Raw genomic sequence first — 18,194 nt, 5'->3', positions numbered from 1 at the left:
CACTTTATTTTCTCTCACTCATTTTGTCATTTTGTCTCCTCCTGTCAAATTTTTTGTGTGTCCCTCTTCCTCTGTCTCGAGCTTTTTTCAAATGACATCTCTCTGACTGTCTCACTCTTTGTCTCGAGTAAATTAAATTACGTTTTCTTCAATTAACTTTAATGCGATTTAGAGCTGCATTGGCAAGGTGAAATGCAGTGGATAATCAAATAAACTAAATGTATTGTTCTACATATCACATATTTAGAGGGACATTTATACTGTATATTTCCCTCTCACCTTCACTCAATGTGACTGTCACCATCTGTATCTCTCTATCAGAGTTAGCTGTGGCGTAATGTGAAAAATAACCAAGCAAAACGATCAGCTAATTGACTCGTAATTCAGTTATTACCTCCTTGTAAGGCACAGCCGCACACACACTCACATTTATACACAAGGACAGACAACAGCAGTTGTGTTCACTATTGAACCACTTCGTCAGCAACGCAATGACTTTCACACTCCATTATGTGAGCGGATATATATCTGTTTGTGTGTGTGTGTGTTTGTTTGTTTCAGAGACGGAGAGAAAGAAACATGTGGGTGAGAGGGGGCCGTACCTTCATAGACTGCCTTGAACCCTGCTGAGCCGATTGTGTCGTCTGACTGCAGGTGTAGCCACATCTGATTGGACAAGCTAACGATGAGGTCAGGGACACTGGAACCAGTAAGTCTACACACACACACACACACACACACACACACACAGTAACACAACATTTAGCATTATTGGTTTATCACTTTATCTTTTGGACTTAAATTACGAAATATATTATATACACATATATTGTATATAAAATAACAATAATGATTAGATGGACACAAATATGATGTTGTTCAGTGTAAAACTAATTCCTCAAAACAATGTAAGTACGGTAACACAATAAAATATACGTTACATAATGTGGACCTACACAATAAGCGTCCATGTTTCTCCAATTTCCTCTCTGACTGCAACCATAACGCAGTGGTTCTCAAACTGTGGGGCGCGCCGAGGTATTACAGGTGGGGCGCGGGGGGCAGTGCGGAGAACTTCACATATTGCCAAAGTATGTGTCAACGTTTACGTTACGTTTATGGCGTTAACAGGTTACGCTTGCGCATGCGCGATCGCGACGTCCGAGCTCCTTTGTGTGACAACGGAGAGACATTTGGCAGGACGGAAAATCAAAATCAACCGCAGGCGATGCAGATGAGGAGAGAGCAGTCTGTGCTTTATGTCTGAAAACCCAGCGGACAGTTTGAAGCCCAACAAATTAAAAAGACACTTAAGAGACATTACACCCAACTCACGTAAATGAGCCACGGGAGTTCTTTCAGAGAAAACTTGGTGAATACCGCATGCAGGCAGATTACTTTGTAAAAGTGGCATCAGCTGATCAGTAACCTGACAGAACCCGGGCTGAGATGGGAGAGTTGTTTGGCTTTCTGCACTGATGGTGCAGGCGCTGATCAAGAGTTTCTCCATTCACAGAGAAGCCTAGATGTGCCGTGAACTACACACGGTTTTGATGCTATCAGCGTGTTCAATTTAATAAAAACAAGGTCCCTGAAAGCACCACTGTTTTCACTCTGTGAGGAGACGGAGCCTTCAGCTGTTTCACATGAAGCTCGGTGGCTCTCACGAGGAAACGTGCTGGCGCGAGTCTATAAGCTCAGAGACATTAAACATCCGTCATATGATGACGTGCGTTATACAGGACATTACTATACGATTTAAATTGTACACATAGTATTCTGCAAAGAGGAGGTGGACTCAGTTTATCATTTGTTTCATCTTTTTGGAGTCAAATTTATTTATTCAATTATAATGATTAATTTGCAGGCTCTCGTTCAAGGGAATATTGATTGCTTTCAGAATCTGAGTGAATTTGAACTTATACTGATACAACTTGATGGCTCACACATATCTGCACAAATTGTGTTTTGCACCGGTTGCACGTTATTGTTTTGAAAAGATATTTAGTGTAAAACTCTTTATTGCCAAAAATGTGAACTTGTTTTGTTTAGTTTTTCACAGATTGACTTTTTGTTATGATATTGTAAATATATCCAATGCCAAATATGCTAATTGCAGCCACAATAAGATATTTGCCAAATATTATTTCTTTTTTGCACAACTTTATTTGCACTGTTCTAACAAAGTGATTGCACTTTTTATTTGTTTTTGTCTGATGGAGCAATCTAGTTTAATTCAAAGTGATTGCAATTTTCTTTATTTCTCTATTATTTGAAAAAGCATAGAGTTACAGGAATCATACAAAGTTGTTATTTCAATAAAAATTCAGCATTGACCACTTAGTTGAAATTTTGTTTGTGCGGTGGGGCACGAACATTTTTCTTCTTTCGACGTGGGGCACGACAGAAATAGTTTGAGAACCACTGCATTAACGTGTTCTGCATTTCAAGACTACTTTAACAAATGAGAGTCGCTTACACGTAGAGTACCCTCCGAGTGTCTCCTATCTTCCCTCCATCTCCCACAGTCAGTGTGTCATATCCTCTTTCCAGGTCAAACTCTTCAAATGACAGCTTTATCACCTAGAACAAAATGGGAAAAAGCAGAAAGAGTTATAAACACAAGATGATTAGGAAAGGTGAGAATACAGACAAGAGCAAAAATAAAGACATAAAACAATACAAGATGTATTATAATTCCTGCAGCAATGGTCTCGTGCTTTTTCATCCTTACAATTTCCAGCAATAGAAACTAATGATTGTAACACCGGATAAAGGTGAACACTTAGTATTTAAATGAGAGTTTCACAAACTGCCTCTTGGGCAAGTGCTATATAATGTTAAGAGCTGCATGTGGACAGAAAACACCATTTTGAAAAGACCGGCAGCCTCCCCCAAAATCTTGACCTCATGAGTCCAGTTATTAAAAATGACGTCATGGCATGAAGTCATGTTTAATTACAGCGAAGAGAAGAAAAAAAAAACTGAGCAAAAAATAGGAAGCACACTTCTATCATCCCGGTCCAAGTCCCAGTTGTTGTTTTAAAAATAACTTTTTTTTCCTCAATTTTCTACGTGACTGAAATAATGCCGCAGTAGCATACCCTCAACAGTTTTATACTCCAATATATATATATATATATATAGATATACACACATACTCTACACACAGTGCTTTAATAGGTTAATGTACATTTGCAAAAACAACATACAAAATGTATCGATAACAAACAGATCAAAGCCGGCGATTCAGAGGAGTCCCTGATGTGTCAGAATGTGGAATGAATCATGCAAAATGTTCTGTCACACAAGTTATGCTGTTTAGATAACATAAAAAGAAAAGTATTATTTGAAGGAACAGATATTTTGAGAGAGGATGTAGCTGTGTTCACCTTCTAACGGGAGGCAACACATGTGGGAGGAAATGTTCTGCTCTGAAACGTGTGAGCACTAATGATTACGCCAGCATGGGAGAAAGACAATCAGAGATCTTGGCTGTGACTATCATCTTATTTAATGGAAGCTGCTATGCCAAAGGTATAACAGTTCATTGTTCAGTGACATGTTGGTGTTTTAAAAATAATACATCTTTAATGAATGGGAGCAGAGAGGAAGAACACAACTCGGAAACTGAAAGCCCTTTTGCTTTTATTTGACCAGCCTCCTCCTTTACATTCTCACACACACACATCACTTCTGGGAACTACGCACTCCGCACCACAACATTCTGCTGCTGAACAGACACACTGGCTTCCAAGTCCCAACTTGCAAACATGTTTCTGGTTGTAGTTGCATGCATTAAATCGAATGTGCCTCTTAAAATTAGTCAATTATATATTAGGTATAGATCATTTTCATCATGACCGAATGGGAGATGGTAGATTTCCTCTGTTCAGGAAAGATGTTGGTCTATATCAGAGAGTTTCTGGTGTAATAGAGAACTAATATGAGCCATGAACATGTGACGTTGTCGATAAGAATCCATCACATGGTTCATAACGGCACAGTGAATAAAAACCTCACCAGAGGTAATAAGAATGTAACTAAACATTCAACTCGGCGGAATCAACTGTACATGTCTAAGCCTTGAGCCGCGCTTTGTCAAAAAATAGCGAGTAAATGTTCAAATGATGTAAGAAGATATGGAACCATCTGAGGGTTTAACTGCCATCACAACAGGAATGGCAAAGAAGCCACGGAAAGCTTTATTCTGACGGAATGTATCCATGCACACACTCACACTAAAGCAAACCGACATGCAAACAGCCTGATATATAAAAAAAGAGTAAAAAAACATGTTTATCTGTGACATCAGAAAATTACATTCAAGATGTAACTCAATAAATATGAGACTCAGACTTTTGGAAAGCATTGTACTATCTTATTACACCCTTCATGTTTCAGCCTCTGGCAATGTTTAGTGTGTTTTAAATCGCTGGAGATAATGTGAGAAAGAGGTAAAACAGCATTATGAGGTATTCATTCACAGCCAACATCAGATCCCGCGGAGCATTAATAAACCATTGCACGTCATTTGCTAATGTGATTTGTATTATATTTCCTCTTCTCTCTAAATCTTCACAAGAACAGATGGATTTATGAGAGACGATATTGTCAAAATCTTCAGATTGTTTATTTTATTCTTTTAAAGACATGTTAATTAAATCTTCAACATTAGTGCTCATCAAGTCAACACCCTGCTAATATGGCGGATACAGAAACCATTTATTGGTTGTTAAACATCAGTTAAAGATGTTTGAAATTAGATTAGATGAGATATGCACTGTATTCATCTCCAGGGGGAATTTCTTCAGGAAGTGTAAAAAGCCTGAAGATGTATTTTTGGTTTTATGAGAGGGAATTTCATCTCTCTGATGAAAGTCAAAAGTAATCCGATATGCAATTTATACATTTACCTTCTGCAAACTGCATGCCTGTTATAAACCGATGAGTCACCTATTGTTTCAAAATGTCAGACGTTGTACAATTTTTTATAATATTCTGGGTTTAACTGTTGGCTACTTAACAATATTGAATTACAATGAACACATTTCACATAAAGCTATAAAATATAAATATGATGACTTGAAATAAAACAAACGAGTTGTACTTGTATATTGTGTTAGACTTGCAGAGTGTGTCTGACAGAGCAGGTGGATTTTCTATGTGTGTGTGTTTTACACCTTTCAGCGAGGACATTTGAAAAGACTGGGATGTGAAAACGAAACTTGCAGTTTATGAAATGCTGAAACGACATCGCTGCATCAGCAGTGACTCGCTTCGCAAAACCGAAACAAAATTAAACGGCTATTCAACCTTGATCCATGATGGTGATTCATGATTTAAACATTTCAAACATGATTTCAAACGTTGAAATGCCAGCTGGGCAATTTCCTTATTCTTTATCCCAGTTCCAACATCAAACTGTCCATTCAGCTTCTAAACTACAGTCCCAAGCACCAGTTGCATTTATGTGGCTCTGCTGGCTCAGCTGTTAATCAAAGCTATACACTCGCACTTTGAGACTCGAGGGGAATTACTTCCTTTTCTTCTGTTTGTGATTTTCTTAAAAATAAAAAAAAATACATGTCAAAATCCCAACTGTAGAAAGGGTGACGATTTAAGATGAACAGTATAAGATCAGGTGTTGTTGCACGCCGCGTGTGTTTGCCGGAGAAGTGGAGGTTGTTTATAAGATTGTTCATCAGAAGCAGCAGCTTGTGGTCTACAGAAAAGGAGTGAAGCGGAACAGTCAGACACCGGCTATCTGCGCATGCACACCCTATGTTGTGCCTGTGAGTGTGTGTGTGTGTGTGTGTGTGTGTGTGTAGGAGGTGGTTTTCTCAGGTATGTATGTCTGAACAGCTGAGGCAGAATGATGCTCAGGCATGCCGAATGTGTGAAAACAGTTCAGCTGTGTTCCGGGGCCTATATATTTCCATCTATATTTATGTTTGTGTGTATGTGTATGTGTGTGTGTGTGTGTGTGTGTGTGTGTGTGTCTAGACAGTCAAGAGACAAACTGAAGGAAGGAAATTAAGCATTATCACACTCAGGTCATTAGCAAGAAGCTTTTTGCTGTTCAATAGATCCAAATAGGCACATTTAGAAAGACTTTAGGAGCAGCATTCATATAATCGTACAAAACAAAGATAGAACATGAGAAAGAAAGGAAACAACAATGAAAGAAAGTGTACAGTGACAGTCCATCTCAGCATCTTATTATTGAGATCCTGCGGTCCTCACTAGTAATTCACCAGAGAGAAGAATCTAGGTTTCTGTTTAAAGGTTGATGCTCTTTGAAGGGATGGTGAAGTGGTATCACTTTGAGGTCATTAGTAAGCAGCTAAGAGCAGCTCAATAGACCATTTAAACATTGTTAAGAGCACTGTGCAATCCAAACCTACAGTGAAATACCGTCACTCAGTCGTGAATTTGTGTTGTGAATGTTCGGGTCTCCTCAGGGCCCGATCGCAGCCGAGGAGAAACTGATGGTAATCCTCCTACTACTCTGGGCCTAAATGCACAGAGGATATGAGTTTGCCACTCAAGCCAAACAATCTGACACATGCCGTTGCTAGTCAGTGTCAGTCAATCGAGGCTTAAAAACATGACACACAGTGCACACTGTACCATTCAGCTATCTACAGCAGGACAGTAACGGGTTGCATGGCTACCCAGGGATGCCCGCTCCATTTCCTTGGAAATAAATCTTGAAAATGAAAAACTATACAAAGTCTTCTGATCTTGAGTCATCATTATGGCCTAATGTCAGAGTGGTACAAGAGTGCACACAGCCATAATTGGGTGGAATAGTTCTTAAATTCCCTTGCTAAGTCGCAGCGCTGCTGACCCACAAACAGTGGGAAGAAATATCACACTAGTGTAAATCCATGAACTTACTTTCTTTATATCCATCTAAAACAAGTTTTAAAAAACTAAATAATGGAATAAATGATGTTCTACTTCACTGCAGCCTCAGCTACAGACAGGCTGGTAAAGGTTCATCCTCCTGCTAAAGAGCATGTCAGATGCAGGGTTATTTAGAATAGTAACCTCTGGCCAGAGCGCCGCCTCCCTACCATACTTATACGCTGCTATGCAGCCCTAAATTAAGATTTGATTGGGGACCCTTTAAAATGTCAACACTCAGCGCACATCTAATAAATTATGTTCAGTGAGCCATTTCACCTCCAGAATAGGCTGGGGTGACCCCTTGCAAGGGTAGTGCACATGGGTATAAGTTTCACTTTAATTTGGGTCGCAGTAACACCAGCATCCTCAAAAATACTATCGCACCCAACACAACGACAACAAACAGGCGGTGTTCCTCCCATCACACAAAGATTTCAGAACACAAAGCAGTCAATATGTTCACCATAACGCAGGGGTCAGGAACCTTTTTGACTGGGAGAGCCATAAAAGCCAAATATATTTCATTGAGAGCCATATAGTATTTTTAACATATAATAAATTAAATATGTCTTGCTTTTAATGCGACTTCTGGTGCTGCATGATACTACGGGGGGGGGGGGGGGGGGTGCAGGTGACTTTCTTTGCTCCGCCCCAATGCGCACGCACACGCCGGCATCGGAGCTCTGCGGCGTGCGAGACGGCGAGCGGAGAAGTGTTAACGCGACACGTAGAGACAGAAGTGACACGCTGCTGTGTAGATACAATCAATAACAGTCGGCTGTTTAGTTTAATAAAAGAACAAAGACGTGCTCTTTAAGAAAAGGGACCTTACATTACTTCTGCTGTAATCTGGCGCGATAGAGAATTAAATTTTTTTTTTTAACTCAAAATTGTCTGGGAGCCATATGCCGTCACCATATATGGCTCGCGAGCCATAGGTTCCCGACCCCTGCCATAACGGGTCATAACATGGGTGGCTCTATTCTGCTGGAGGCCTGATGGTATTTAGGCTAAAGTGAAGTGGGGTTTTTTTGTTTAGAGGAATGTTGTGTCCACTGAAGCATGAATGCATTTCTACGACCCGGTGACAAAATAAATTGTAGATGAAAAGTATAAACTATGTACTGAGGTGACCCCTTTATCAGAAGTAGTACACACAGGGAACAGGTGTCCTGAAGGCAGAGTGAACGAGCAGTCCCTTGCTGAGATTGAGCAGCTATGTCGAGTCATTGGTGAGCTGCCACAATGGAAGTTTGGGTCATTCTTTACAATAAATTACTTTTAGTCTTTCAACCGAGTGAACAAGTAGAGAACAACCTGGAACCCCTTCATGAGGACAGCATCCACAGCTTCATGCCAGGGAGAGCTCGGTTACAAACTGCCTGGAATAAATGATTTATCAGATTACTTTTAATATACATTTTTTTTCTAGACTTGGTTTCTTAGGGAGCATTATATTGATAATGTAATTGGAATTTTAGAAGCACTTTTTCTGCTCATAGAAATTCAAGAGAGCGTTTTAAATCATCTTTACAGCGCACTGAATCTTGCAACTACTGTGAATTGTACAATGCATACGCACAGTGCAGCTGGACAACAAGGGACACACGTAGCAGCAGGATGCATACCAAGTCCCTATCTGTGTATTCTCATCCAAAGATTTATCTAAATCAGCAGTGGAGAGCCTCTGCAATACGGTGAACCAGCAAACAGAAGTAACTGCTGCAGCTCAATGTGCATAGAGGTCCAATTCCAACGCAACAGACCAATGCAGTCCAGTTGGCCAGAGTTTATGTCACGTATTCCCCACCTTCCTAGTTAAATTCATCCTGCTTACATGTTTAATTAACTCTCCTGTCATTCAAGATCCTGTCATCCTCACCTGATTGTCCCCCATTCCCTTCACCTGGTCCTCACGCCCTTCTCACCTGCAGCCCATCCCCTCATTAGTCCCTCATTCCTGAAGGGCGCGAAAGTGGTCCCCCCCCCCAAAACCTCAATCCAATCCAATACCCCCACTTGGAGGGGGCGCATATTCAAATCCACTTTTTTGGCGCATTGCATATTCAAACCACCCATTTGGAGCCCAAACCACTTGAGCGCATTTGGAGCGCATTTAACCCACTTGGTTCAACAATTTCAAAGGTACGTAGCTATTTTTGGGCCGGCTAATGTTGTGGTAATGTTATTTCAACCTGCTAGCGAGCTAAATCTGGTTAAAACATTAGGTAACAAAGTAAGATTAATTACTGCAGATTAATCACTGTATTTGAGTGATTGTTAATGGTTAGTGGTTATCTTTCAAATGATGCCTGTGAGGCACTTGACGTTGAGACTGGTTGACTTCCAGGCTGCTTTGGAATAAGGATACCTCTGAGGCATCATAGGTAGTGTTGACTGCCAGGCTGCCTAGTCGTTGGTATACAGGTTAACTCACAGGCATCCAGTTGGTTTTAGATACCTGTAAGGCATCTAGACGGACATTAAGAGGGGCTGACTCCCAGGCTGCTTCCTCAGGCAGCCAATTAGCTTTGGATGCCTGTGAGGCACTTGATGTCCCGCCCCCCAAAACACCATCGAGCCCCCTCATTAGTCCCTCATTCCCTTCACCTGGTCCTCACGCCCTTCTCACCTGCAGCCCATCCCCTCATTAGTCCCTCATTCCCTTCACCTGGTCCTCACTCCCTTCTCACCTGCAGCCCATCCCTCATTAGTCCCTCATTCCTTCACCTGGTCCTCACGCCCTTCTCACCTGCAGCCCATCCCCATTAGTCCCCCTTTTTTCACCTGGTCCTCCGCCCTTCTCACGTCCCTCATTCCCTTCACCTGGTCCTCACGCCCTTCTCATCTGCAGCCCATCCCTCATTCCCTTCACCTGGTCCTCACGCCTTCTCACCTGCAGCCCATCCCTCATTCGTCCCTCATTCCCTTCACCTGGTCCTCACGCCCTTCTCACCTGCAGCCCATCCCCTCATTAGTCCCTCATTCCCTTCACCTGGTCCTCACGCCCTTCTCACCTGCAGCCCATCCCCTCATTAGTCCCTCATTCCCTTCACCTGGTCCTCACGCCCTTCTCACCTGCAGCCCATCCCCTCATTAGTCCCTCATTCCCTTCACCTGGTCCTCACGCCCTTCTCACCTGCAGCCCATCCCTCATTAGTCCCTCATTCCCTTCACCTGGTCCTCACGCCCTTCTCACCTGCAGCCCATCCCCTCATTAGTCCCTCATTCCCTTCACCTGGTCCTCACGCCCTTCTCACCTGCAGCCCATCCCCTCATTAGTCTCAAATTCTTCACCTGGTCCTCACGCCCTTCTCACCTGCAGCCCATCCCCTCATTCGTCCCTCATTCCCTTCACCTGGTCCTCACGCCCTTCTCACCTGCAGCCCATCCCTCATTAGTCCCTCATTCCCTTCACCTGGTCCTCACGCCCTTCTCACCTGCAGCCCATCCCCTCATTAGTCCCTCATTCCCTTCACCTGGTCCTCACGCCCTTCTCACCTGCAGCCCATCCCCTCATTAGTCCCTCATTACCTTCACCTGGTCCTCACGCCCTTCTCACCTGCAGCCCATCCCCTCATTAGTCCCTCTCTATTTAGCTCCCTCACTTCCACTTGTCCTCTGCCAGATTGTCTTGTGTGTGTCACCGCCAAACTTTACAGGGCCCTGTTTGCCTGTTAACCGGACTTGAGATTTTTGCCTGCCCCTTTTGGATTTGTTGCCCTGTTTGACGGACCACCCGGTTTTGACCCTGCCTGAGACATTAAGTAAACAGCCTCCTCCTGCATTCCTGTGTTTGTCGTGCTTTGGGGTTCCAGTACCTGTAACCATTACAGTTTACTTGATACGCTGTAGGTCAACTCATCAGCTCAAACTGTTATTCCTGAGGAAATACAATGTTTCAGGAGTTGTGTCTGTTAGAGTACTGGTTATGTGGGTCGTTCCCATGGTGTCTTGTAAGGATCCCACTATGCACTGACCAGAGGGCAGAGAGTGACCGAGACAGATGGCCAGGCAATCACAGGGCTAACGTAGATAGACCCATTAACAGCCTACCTGACCTGAATGTCTTTGGATTGCGTGAGGAAAAAGAAAGTACGGAGGAACGATTGAATTCTTTGAGATCTGGCACACAAGAGATTCCTTTCCTCAGAGGTGATGTGTCCTGACATCTGCACTATTATACAATATGTTTGATACACAGTAGAATGCAACATCTGTGGTGATTACTGCCTCTTGGGTTTAAATGTCAATGTGTTTAGCTTGGTTGTTGTGTAGCAGTGTTGTTGAGAATCTGGTTTCAATGTGGGACAAATAAAGTATCAGTCAATTTAAAAATAGACTTCTAAGGATGCTACCCTCTTGGCTGTACCCTCAAAGTATCCAGCTATGTCATGTTTATGTGTTGCAGTCCTTTCCCCGAGGCGACTTCTGTTTTAAGTAGTAAGAAAGCAAACAGCTGCTGTCTGGTAAAATGCTCACCTTTGAATGCCGTGGACCTGTTGGCTGGATAGTTTAGGAGAATAAACTGCATACAATGTTTGAGCAACAGCTCTGTGACGGCTCTGTGGAAACCGCATTATTAACTGTTGATACAGCAGAAAACTACCTGGCAACAGCAGACTGTAGGTCGAGTTTTTTTTCTTTTTTTCACACGTTCGCAAATGCTTTAGTCCAATGTTTGACATTACCACAATAAATATAGTTTTTATTCATGAGGTCAGTGCAGAAAACAAAACAAGTGTGACCTTGGGACATTCATGCATCACCAAGACAGCCTCTTTTGGTAGAGAAGTGGAATGTCAAAGAAAGAGCTCATACCATGAACTATGAGCAGTTCGACTGCCAAATTACAGTCAAAAGCCAGAATATCAAAAAGCCTTGACTTGAGATAATGTGCTAATTAGGCAGCAACTGGGGACTTTCTTCCCATTACCATGGACACTGAGCGTTATTTACTATCCACTTTACTGATTTTTCTGTCTGATCAACACCCTCACTGAGCATGGCCTGTATGATGTATACATTGCAGCGATTCATACAAATGACCCTGTATCTCACTGTGGCAGCAATGATGTCAGATCTCCACAATGAAATATACAGTGAAAGAGCAAATACGCAGACAGTAGTAGTCAATCTTCAGCTTACAAACACTAAGTAACAATTAGCGGTGAAATGTTAGTCTTACAACTTTGAAAGAAACAAATTAAATATTTGTAGCTCTGGCCATTGATTCGGTCGACAATAATAATAATGTGTTCTCTGAAGAAAGTTGTAATAAAGCATAAACTGTATGATAATACATTGAATATTGGGTATTAATGTCTTTATCCTGAGCAATTGTGCAGCCATGTTGCCAAACAATGATCTCTTGTCGAATAAAACTGGACTTTAACATATTCTGGCTTCAATTTCTGTTTCAAGTACAATGTGTCAGAATCTGATAGAATGTCAGAGAATGTGTCCTGCCAAAACTAAAGGGATGATGATCATGCATGAAAATGACCCAACATCCAAGACCATAATAACACACTGGCACACACCCACGCACACTAATATGAATTCATTAGGAAAAAGACAGGAATGATTAGAGACCTAATGGGCGTGTGTGACGATGCGTTTCAGGGTGGATGTGTGTGAGCAGTCAGGCGTGGTTCAGACTCCAACGCAATAATTATCCGTTTCAAACTGATGACTCAAATGACTGACACCTACAGAAACACACACAGAGAGACATAAACACACTGCTAAGTCCTTTTTTCTTCTGTGAGGACACATTTTCCTGACAACATATTTTTCACAACCTCTGGCAGTTAGCAATTAAGTTGGCAGAAAGAAAACACAAGTCGATAATCGTTACACACAAAACCAGGTGCCCGTTCGCAAACTTACGAAATAATAACACAGGCACACTCGCAGATTTTTCTGACAGGCTGTCGGACCATTACCAACCATATTGATTGTTCTGCTTTCATTCAGAACGTAACAGATTGACAGACACAATGCAGCCAGCATTACTCATCGGCGATTGAAACTTGTGTAAGCAAAGAAGGAAAGAAAAGGCACACACAATTCAGTGAAAACATTTGTCTCTGTCTCACTTTTGTATAACATGTTATTGATGGAAGAAGTCTTCTGGAATAATAGTCCGTCAGAGGCGGAGTGAGAGAGAGAGACGCTAAATAAGAGGAGGAGAAGAGATAAAGAGCCTCAGATGGTATCTGAGAAAAAAGAAAGCTAGAGAAATATAACTGGTATTCATTTTAATTTATGCCTATTTACTCTGTTTTAATATCATGGTCGCTCCATTAAACTATTTGCACTAATTGGCAACAAGGAACACATGAAAACTAATATGTATTTATCTGTAAATTACTTAAGAGTCTAAGCAATGTGGTAAATAATATGTCTCATTCCCTGAAAAATAAATCATGATGAAATATTGATGATCCAGTCGGTATACATATGTCTTTAAATTAGGGAGATGTGCTTGTAAAGGAGATTAACAACACCAAGTTGAGGGTCCTTAAGTAGGGATTCGGCCAAAGGAGATGATTGCTGATAAAAAATAATAATAACTAGGCGGTCATGCTAAGGAGACTACAGCTTGCAAATACTAATAAAGTCATTTTAAAATTCAGGCATATCCCGAGACAGTGGGATATTCCGAGACAGTGATCTTAAAATGAGAGCCTAACTCAAAACATGGAAAATGTCGATAAGTTAACACTATATTGTTATATTTAGTGTTGTCAATTAATTCAACGTTTACTCAAATTACATTTCCTCAAGGTAATAAAGTGGTGGAAACTGACTATCAAATAGACTGTAGCTTACATTACCTTTTCAATTACATTCCATCGTTCATTTTAAATGATAAATAATAGTGTGCAAGTCAGTGTTTTTGGTTGTCTTCTCAGCAGAGAGAACAAGCTGCCACGTAGGCGCTGTACTTGAACTGCACTCAGCTCTTACACAACTCACTGTAATTGTTATCCGACTACATGCCACCCGGTACTTAAGCATTTGCCATAAAAGAAATCCATCAATGTATTTTTTTTAAAGAACTTTGAAGCCATTTTTCTTACATTGTTAAACCAACTGCCACTGTGCAGACTGTTGTCCCGATCTTGGTCTTGGAAAATGAACATTCAAAACTCACCACTCAATAACCTCAAACAGATTGTGTGCATCTTCCAGCCATCTACGGCTTTATATGATTATGTGTTGCTTATCATTTTCAGTTCAGTAGAAATGCACAAAGTAGCTACACTTCTCTCTTTCTGTCATTGTTGAGGACACAGACATCTTGCCTGAATATCTTGTTTGAAATTGTCACCGCACCAAACCGAGTGCCAGTAGCTTACGCTCAGTGTTAAAAGCCTCACAGAGAGGCAGTTTGAAATGTGTCGTTGCTAGTTAACTGAACGCGAAAAATCAATAAACCGCCCAGTGTCTGCCTGATCAAGAACGTGCAGCTTAGGAGCACACATGCGAAGCATCGTGCCATGCGGGATCACTCCACTAAGTGCTGGAATAAGAAGGATTACACATTATGTATTCAGTTTTGAGAGGGGGAAACTCGAAAAGCTAAACAATTATGCAGCACATGAGTATTTATTGTATACAGTGCACTGACGTCTCAGTAGAGTAGACAGATTGGACTTGATTTTTATTTGTCATTACTCTGTCATAAATTTTTGAATATATTCTATTCTACTTCAGTATAGTCTACTACTGTCTTTATCCTGATGTTTGCCTCTGTCCTTGTCTCTCCCTTTGGGTTTTTACATGGTGACATTCTGAAAATGCCAGCAGCTGTAGTAGCTGATAATCTGTCATTATAGCACTCGCACACACACACGCACACACACGCACTTCAATCTGTCATAACATGAACTCCTTGAATCTATTATAATCTATTGTTTAAATCGGAAGAGTCACACACGACACATGACATAAGGATGGCTTGTCATCTGATATCTGACACTAAGCATAACGACCAATAATACGTGGCTCATGTGTCACTGTGAAACTTCTAAGAGACGGACAGGTGACAAAGGCTGCAAAGTTCTGTTCAATAAAAAGCCGTGAAGAGACTCATGGATAAGTGACAGATGTACACAGGTTTACAGGAACACTTGGGTGAAACGTTGTCATTCAGGAGTTATTTGTTGTCATGGCTCTCTATCATGGTCAGGTTTTTATTTCTTTACCCATTTATATCTCACCGTTTCTCCATCCTTCTCCCTCAGTGGCTCAGAATTGAGTAGACTCAATTTCCATCCACCTTTAGAGAAAACTTCAATGCCAAGTATCTGCATGGACGTTTAGTTTTTTTTCTTCATCGCTCTCTTCCTGGAGCTCACTTTTGCATTGTGGAGTTGCTAGCTTCACATTCAGCCCGGTTTGTCTCCTCTATACTTTCCCTCTCTTTTCTTCTCTGTCGTTTTCAATAAGCTCAGTGCCCTCTTGATCTATTTCTGCTCTTCCGCCTCACCATCTTCAAACTTAACATTCTAGGCAAATCAAATGAAAGGAGGAAAGAAGATGATACAGGGAGAAAGTAGATGAGAGAGCAGAGTATAGTACAGCAGAGCAGGGAAAGAGGTGAGGAGAGAGAAGTAGAGAATAAAGAACAGAGATGTGAGCAGGAATGCAGAGGCAAGCAGAAGGAAAGAGTGGAGAGCTGAGGGGCTGGGAAAGGGGAGAAGACAGTGAAGACAGTGAAGACGCATGAAGATAAAAAAAATCCACAAAAGATATTACAGATTAAGATACCTGAGCTGTTGCACTGCAGGTATATGCATTTTGTATTCCTATACAACAACGACTGAACAACAAAGTTGCCGTCACAACATTGAAGAGGTGTGGTGACCATGAGCTCAGGAATATGGTGGTGAATTCAGTGATAAAGCAGGAAAACAGAAAATAAGTCTAAAACAACAGCCATTCAACAGCTGGACCACACAAGAGAACATTTGTGGAAGTCGTGTCATAGTGTATTGTCTGTATTATAACTTTTCACAGCAATTCATGCGGTTTGTTGCCTCTCCCGTCACTCTCCTCATCAGTATATTACTTATTTCGCCATCTCCAATAACAACCAGAATATTGAATATTATTGTGTGGGTAAAATAATGAATATAAACTCACCTTCCCAGACTCCATTGCAGTGATGACCCACACACAGTGTGCGTTGTTCTCATATTGAACCGGGTAGTTAGGAGAAGTTATGACCCCCTTGGGCCCCCTTAGATTGCTGCCACAGGTACGAGCTACAAAGGAAGAAAGCACAAGAGAGAGACAGAGCGACAGAGTTGTAAAACAGATTTATGGAGTAATCAAAGCTCTCAGATTGCAAATGTCCTCTTCCCTTACGAAGAGAAAGCACAGAGCGAGGATGTGGTAGTGACAGAGGAATTAGTGTTCAGTATAACCCTGTGGGACGTATCTTAAATGATCCATGAAACCCTTAAATCAAAAACTTGAAAAATTGCCTGCAATGAAATCATTCACAGTCCCTTTCCAAGTCTTCCTTTCACAGGTAATTCACAGGTGTTTGACACGAACACGACTTGCTGGTGAGATTGAACAAATTACTTACTTACTCATTCTACTTCTCCACTTGAATACTTAAAAATAATTTCCTTTCCTTTTATTTTACTTTTCTTATTTTACAGATCATAAGTAAAACATGGATGTGAAGCCTTTCATTGGTCATTCACAATAAAACAATTATCTTTAGGAGTGGGCTATTATCATTTATTATCATTATCAAATGTGTTTCCATGATTGTGTTAAGCATCCCTGTCACTTTTTGACGTTTTATTTACTTGAAGGTGAATGTTTTACCTAATATACAGGTAAATTACCGCAACAATTGTAACTATATTTGACCACATTCTAGTTTGTTACTGTTCATAATTATCGTATGGTCCACACGGTGAATCTGAACATACAGTAGCTCTGCAAAATCTGTTATGAAATCATGAATGAAAGTGATAAACACCAGAAATACAAAAACAAGACAATGGTTTTTCAAAATAAGGTAACTTTCCATTTACAAAAAGAGCAGTCGAATTTTCAATTTTGTGACGATGTAAAAAAGAAAAGAACAGATGCTGTATTCATGCTGCAGTTTGAGGAAAGGAAAATAATGTGTTCTAGAAAATGCATCCAATTTTTAAAAAAAGGCATATTTGCTCCACAAATCTACCGTCTACAGGAGTGTTACCTTCTGCATTGAATACAAACATAGAAATGCAAAACTTGGTAGGATTAAAAACCTACAGCCTTGTGCAATGGAGCAACAAAAAAAATCTTTGGACTGAAGACAATTTATTTTATCCGTTTTCTCTACATTGACATGCATTAGTGTGTTGGACACTGAAAGACCTCATAATGATAACATTGTGTACAGTCACAATCAGCCCAAAAATAATGAAAAGTAACAAACCAGGATGAGGTCAAATATCACAGGTACCTAATAAACTGGAGGCTTCCCTCTCGAAGATAATTAATGTTCTAATGATATCTAAAAACTCCTCAATATTCTAAATATATTCAGGAGCCTGAAGCTGTCTTGATGGCAAAAGGCTGATCGGTGGCTGGGGATCACTAAAATCCCTTGGATTAATAGTTGCCGTCAAAGTACAGTATGGCCGTCATCCAACTGTTTGGACATTTTTTCGATAGTAAAACTGTTATTTATTTGATGAAATTGTCCAGGTAAACATGGGTACTTTCAAAACATTTGGCCCAAACTCCACTGCGAAAACTTGTAGTACCTTTGCTCCCAAAGAACCTGCAGATCTCCACTGTGGAAAACATTTTTCATAACATCCTTCCAAATTCTCTATTTAATCCATATTGATTTTGTCCTGTGTAGTACTCAAAGTAATATGTTTTGCCTGCTATACCTCATAAAGTCACCCATGTGTTATTGCATGAAAGAGGTATTTGGCAGAAAAAAAATGTAAGTAAAAAGTACCCATAAAACCCCTCTCTCTATTACAGTAATAAATGATCAGTTTCGGTCAACAAGCACGGTCACCTTTGCAGAGGAAGTTTTAGCCCTTCATCTTTCATAATTAGTTAGCTGGAGGCGATCGCTGCCATTAGAGGGAGGGAAGGGCAATGGCATAGAGGCAATAGCATTCAAGACAAGAAACGACATTAAAATAAAACTGACTCGTCTAGCGAGGGTGAGGAGTTAGAGAGAGACGGGCGGGTGGGAAAAGAAACAGGTTGAGAGACAAAGTAGTGAGGCTTGAGGG

At 41.0% G+C, this 18,194-nt stretch overlaps 1 protein-coding gene across 1 annotated transcript in view; it reads right to left on the bottom strand.

The window, feature by feature from the left end:
• The window catches only part of LOC130192607 (CUB and sushi domain-containing protein 1-like), a 269,833-nt gene that overhangs the window by 94,585 nt on the left and 157,054 nt on the right, over window positions 1-18,194 (bottom strand). The window contains exons 10-12 of the mRNA XM_056412699.1: window positions 16,072-16,193; window positions 2,480-2,583; window positions 603-715 (exon numbers count right to left, since the gene is read on the bottom strand). Of these exons, the coding sequence (XP_056268674.1) occupies window positions 603-715; window positions 2,480-2,583; window positions 16,072-16,193 (339 nt within the window). The remainder of the gene's footprint in view (window positions 1-602; window positions 716-2,479; window positions 2,584-16,071; window positions 16,194-18,194) is intronic.

The sequence above is a fragment of the Pseudoliparis swirei genome, chromosome 4 (genome assembly GCF_029220125.1).
Source record: "Pseudoliparis swirei isolate HS2019 ecotype Mariana Trench chromosome 4, NWPU_hadal_v1, whole genome shotgun sequence".
Lineage (NCBI taxonomy): Eukaryota > Metazoa > Chordata > Actinopteri > Perciformes > Liparidae > Pseudoliparis > Pseudoliparis swirei.
The sequence above is the reverse complement of the archived record's forward strand: the minus strand, read 5'-3'. Positions and strand labels throughout refer to the sequence as shown.